The sequence below is a fragment of the Pistacia vera genome, unplaced genomic scaffold, assembly GCF_008641045.1.
Source record: "Pistacia vera cultivar Batoury unplaced genomic scaffold, PisVer_v2 Contig310, whole genome shotgun sequence".
Taxonomy (NCBI): Eukaryota; Viridiplantae; Streptophyta; class Magnoliopsida; order Sapindales; family Anacardiaceae; genus Pistacia; species Pistacia vera.
In genome coordinates this window covers 507,247-511,365 of record NW_022196125.1, presented here as the reverse complement: position 1 = coordinate 511,365, position 4,119 = coordinate 507,247, and the positions used below count along the sequence as shown (strand labels likewise).

The 4,119-nt window shown below is 33.8% G+C and overlaps 1 protein-coding gene across 1 annotated transcript; it reads left to right on the top strand.

Annotated features, from left to right (window-relative positions):
- The first annotated feature begins 379 nt into the window (after positions 1-379).
- On the top strand, positions 380-861 carry LOC116136291 (probable LRR receptor-like serine/threonine-protein kinase At1g07650). The gene is made up of 2 exons (XM_031422009.1): positions 380-523; positions 613-861. Exons 1-2 carry the CDS (start codon positions 380-382, stop codon positions 859-861), a joined length of 393 nt encoding a protein of 130 aa, XP_031277869.1.
- Positions 862-4,119: the final 3,258 nt, after the last annotated feature.

The following is a 4,119-nucleotide window of genomic DNA, read 5'->3' as shown; positions in this document are numbered from 1 at the left end:
ATTGAGCACAGTCAATTTATCTTCTCATAAATTGTTCTTTCTAAAACATGGAAAATCAGAGTGTGTTCTTGTTCATACTATTGTTCTTCAATGAGTAAATGAGCTTTACTAACTCATGGTATTTATAGTTTTTAGGTTTTTTTTACTGGAAATGCACACATGGAGACAAATCCCAGTTGGATTAATAAAATAGTGGGGGTAACTTTCTATTTCTATCTATTAAAAATAATAATTAATAATACTATTTGCATCAACTTGCATTTACTAGTTCATCGAAGAAATAAGATTAGTGTAAGAATCATCTATCATTTCTTTTGAATCAAACGAATAAGTTGTTTGTCCTATTTGTATGATTACTTATTATTGCTTCAGAGTATATATGGCACTTAAGTATGCAATGCGGAAAGCAATAACAAACAAAGCTGATGTTTATAGTTATGGAGTACTTCTGCTTAAAATATGTAGTGGAAAGAGTAATTCAAAGACCAAAGAAAACCAAGGGAACGATTATATTTTAAATAAGGTGAGGGAAATAGACCAAATTTTATACTGAGCCAAGCAGTTGAGTTTTCAGATTCCATTGTACATTTAAGGGCTTACACATTAATGCAGGCTTGTGTTTTACATTCAGAGCAAATGCTTTTGAACTTGGTGGATACAAATATGTCTGGAGATTGCGATAAAAAGCAAGCTCTTAAAATGTTGGATTTGGCTGTAAAGTGTATTAATCTGTCACCTACTTTGAGACCTACAACGTTCGAAATTTTGAGTGAGCTTGAGCAAATTTCTAATTTCAGCACTCCCTCTCCCTCAGCTTGGTTTTTGAGCAGTTTAGTTTTATCAAAATGGTTTATGAAATAGGCTTCTAACTTTGTCCTTGTCTCATTTTTTGAGGTTCATGTCATCATTTCTTTTATTGTGTTCTGGTTCCTCTGTTTTCTGATGGTTTTCATGTTAGTATGTTAAAGTGATAATAGTGAGGTTGTGTTTGGTTAAGGCTGTAGGTAGATAACTCTTATTATCTATCTTTGATTCTAGACATTCCTTTGTTTGGTTTGACAGTAATATAAGATTATGGGAATGTTTCTTTCCTAATAGTGAATATTGTTGGTCATTTTAGGGGTTATCAGATTACCTAGTCTAAGGCTGTTAATCTTTTTTTACCAAGGTTATCTCTTTTTTATACCAAATTTGCCCTTAAATAAAAGCCTTTTCGAATTGAATTGTCCTCAAATGTCTACCAAATAACAATTAGCCTAGACTCCCTACATTTGAGAATTTAGCTGAAACAGCCTAGCCACCAAAGACCACTGTTGGCTGCCAACCACCATTGCCTGCCACTAGCAATAGTCGCTAGATTGACATACGATCACCAGGATTTGGCCGGCCATGCACCAATCTACTGTTTTTGGCCATATCAAAGGCCAAAAATGGCTACATCGTTGTGGATCTGGTTGAAAATGGCCAGAATAAAACTGGTCATTTTTGGACAAATCCATAACAATCTGGTTGTTCTTAGCCTTCAAGCTGGCTGGAAACAGCCAGATTGGCATGGATCTAGCCATTTCCAGATAGATCCACGACGATCAAGCTGTTTTAAACCTTTGATCTGGCCAAAAATAGCCAAAAGGTGCATGGTCGACCAACTCTAGCCAGTCGTGCACTGTTTCGGTGACTGTTGCTAGTAGCTGATGGTGGTGGCCAGCAGTTGGCGGTGGTCTTGGGTGGCTGGGGGTATTTTCTTAAAATTTAAACTTGTAGTTAGGTGTTTTAGCTAAATACTCAAATATACGAGGTTAAAAGTAATTTAATAATAATATTATTATGATGATATTAAAAAGGAAGGGTAATTCAGTAAAAGCTTATGTCGATAATATTTATTCTTCCCAACCAAACATCATAATTATTTATACCCACTAATCTAACTAGACATATTGACATAGCATTCCCCTATAATCTTCAAGGCAATATGTCTTACTAGTAATCCTACCTTTTCAGCAATAAAACATTCCCCAAACCAAATGCACCTTAAGTATGATTGTCAATAGTAGTTGTTCTAAAGGAAAGATATATTTTTCCTTAGAAGAAGTACCACAGATTTTCTATTTTTAGGTTCCTTTGCATGCCATTCAAAGCTGAAATGCAATTTGTCACATCCAATCACAAATGTTGATACAAGATCTAACTAAATGTACACAAATTTAAATTGATAGCTAAAAGATCTAACAATTTGTCACCCTATGATTAATGTAAATTGAAAAATAAAAATATAAAGGAAAAATAAGAGATAATAATCAGAAGATTAATGTAAATTGTAAAGTTGCTATTGTGCGGTAAATCCGGAAAGGATAATTCCTAATCATGGAATGATATCTAAATAAATATTGATAGGTGAACTAATTTCACCTTATACTTCATTTTTCAACCTAAGAAGAAATGTTGAAGGGCTAAAAATTGGCTACATAGTTCAGGCGTTCTCTAGATGACAATGTTGCCTTTCCTAAGTACATATTAACTAACTATCACCAAAACACACTGACAGTTCTTCTCCAACAATTTCACCCTATAGTTTCTTAGCTCTTTCAAAGTAATGAGTCCATTTGATTGGACTGGAATTAAAAATTCTGCATTATGTGATATCCAAATCTTAGATTATTTTACGAAAATTCTTCTCTTCTCTAGAAGGAAGCTTCAAGCTTGATACAAAAGGAAAGCTATATTTTTACTCTCTATGTATCTTTTTCTTTGAACAGAAATATAATTTAAAAACCTATCAGCCCCGCCATTAAAGTTATAGCATCGTCAAACTTATTTCCTTTCTACTGTCAGTCAGGTTCTTTGCTTCCTCTTAGAGTATGCCTGTTTTGTGCCTTTAAATTTTTAATTGAATTGTTGAGTCTTTACAACTTAGTGTAGAAAGAAAAGTAATGTGTAAGTTACTTGTCAACTTATGAACCTAGAGTGGTCACTCTTAATCTTGGTATGATTATCTTACTTTGTCCTAGCATAATATATTTTATATAAACTTCCAATTTTATCACCTTGTACTTAAGGTGGCCACCTTCCCTTATGTTGATTATTTGTAGTTTCAAGCAAGCACCTCAGTGATCACCTCACATCTAGCAGTTTTATTTGAGTTACACATTTTATGCTTCTAGTATGCATGAGCTGTAATATTCTCTTTTGAGATATTTGCATGGTTCGTAACACCTGTCAAAATTATATTCAATATGCTGGAAGATTGTTATTCTTTTTGATAGGCGGCATCTTGACATTTGATTGAACTTTTATAAAGGTAAATTCAATAAAGAGATGCTTACCACCTGTCCTTGCAATGGCCAGTTGTCTTCCTATATAAACTCTTCTCCATTGCACTTTTTCTCAAGCCTGATATTTCTCTGAATAGTACACTGAAAATTCTTTGAATTTTTCTTTGCTATTGTCAGGTTTCTATGCTTAGGTAAAGCTTATAAATACCTTCTCTCAAGTACCTAAAATATGTCCTTGCCTTCTACGTGTTGTTTGTAGCTGATGTGAGAAGCTTGTTGAGCTTCTTCAACCAAAGCGTGCCTTCATTCTGATCCTTAAGAGGAGGTCAAGATCAACTAGTTGTTTGAGTGTTTTTGCAGCTAGCTATGGTTGTACGTTGTTTAACCAAAGGGTAGAGATTAAAGCATTGCAAAACAAGGGTGTTTTGGCAACTGAGGCTTAATCTTTAACTTTGTAATTAAACTGTAAAGTAAACCTAGTGGATTAGCTTCATTCTAGACTTGGTCCCATGGACATAGGCATTTTGCCGAACCATGTTAAAATCTTGTGTGTTTTACTTTGGTTTATGTTTGTTGCTTTATGTTTGTGTATAATGGACTCTTAAAATCGACATAGCAACCATTTTCACTTAAGTTTTAAATCACTTGATAAATTTAAAACTTTTAGTTGGTATCAGAGCTTGTTTAGGAAAGTTATTTCAATTGATCCTTGCTTGTTGATTTATCTTTTTGATCTACTTATTCTGGTTTATTTTTCGCATTTTTCTGCATTTTTTTGCTTCAGACCTTAGATGACCACCTTGGAGATGGTGTGATCACCCCGTGTTGTTTTTGCTATGTTGTTCCTATT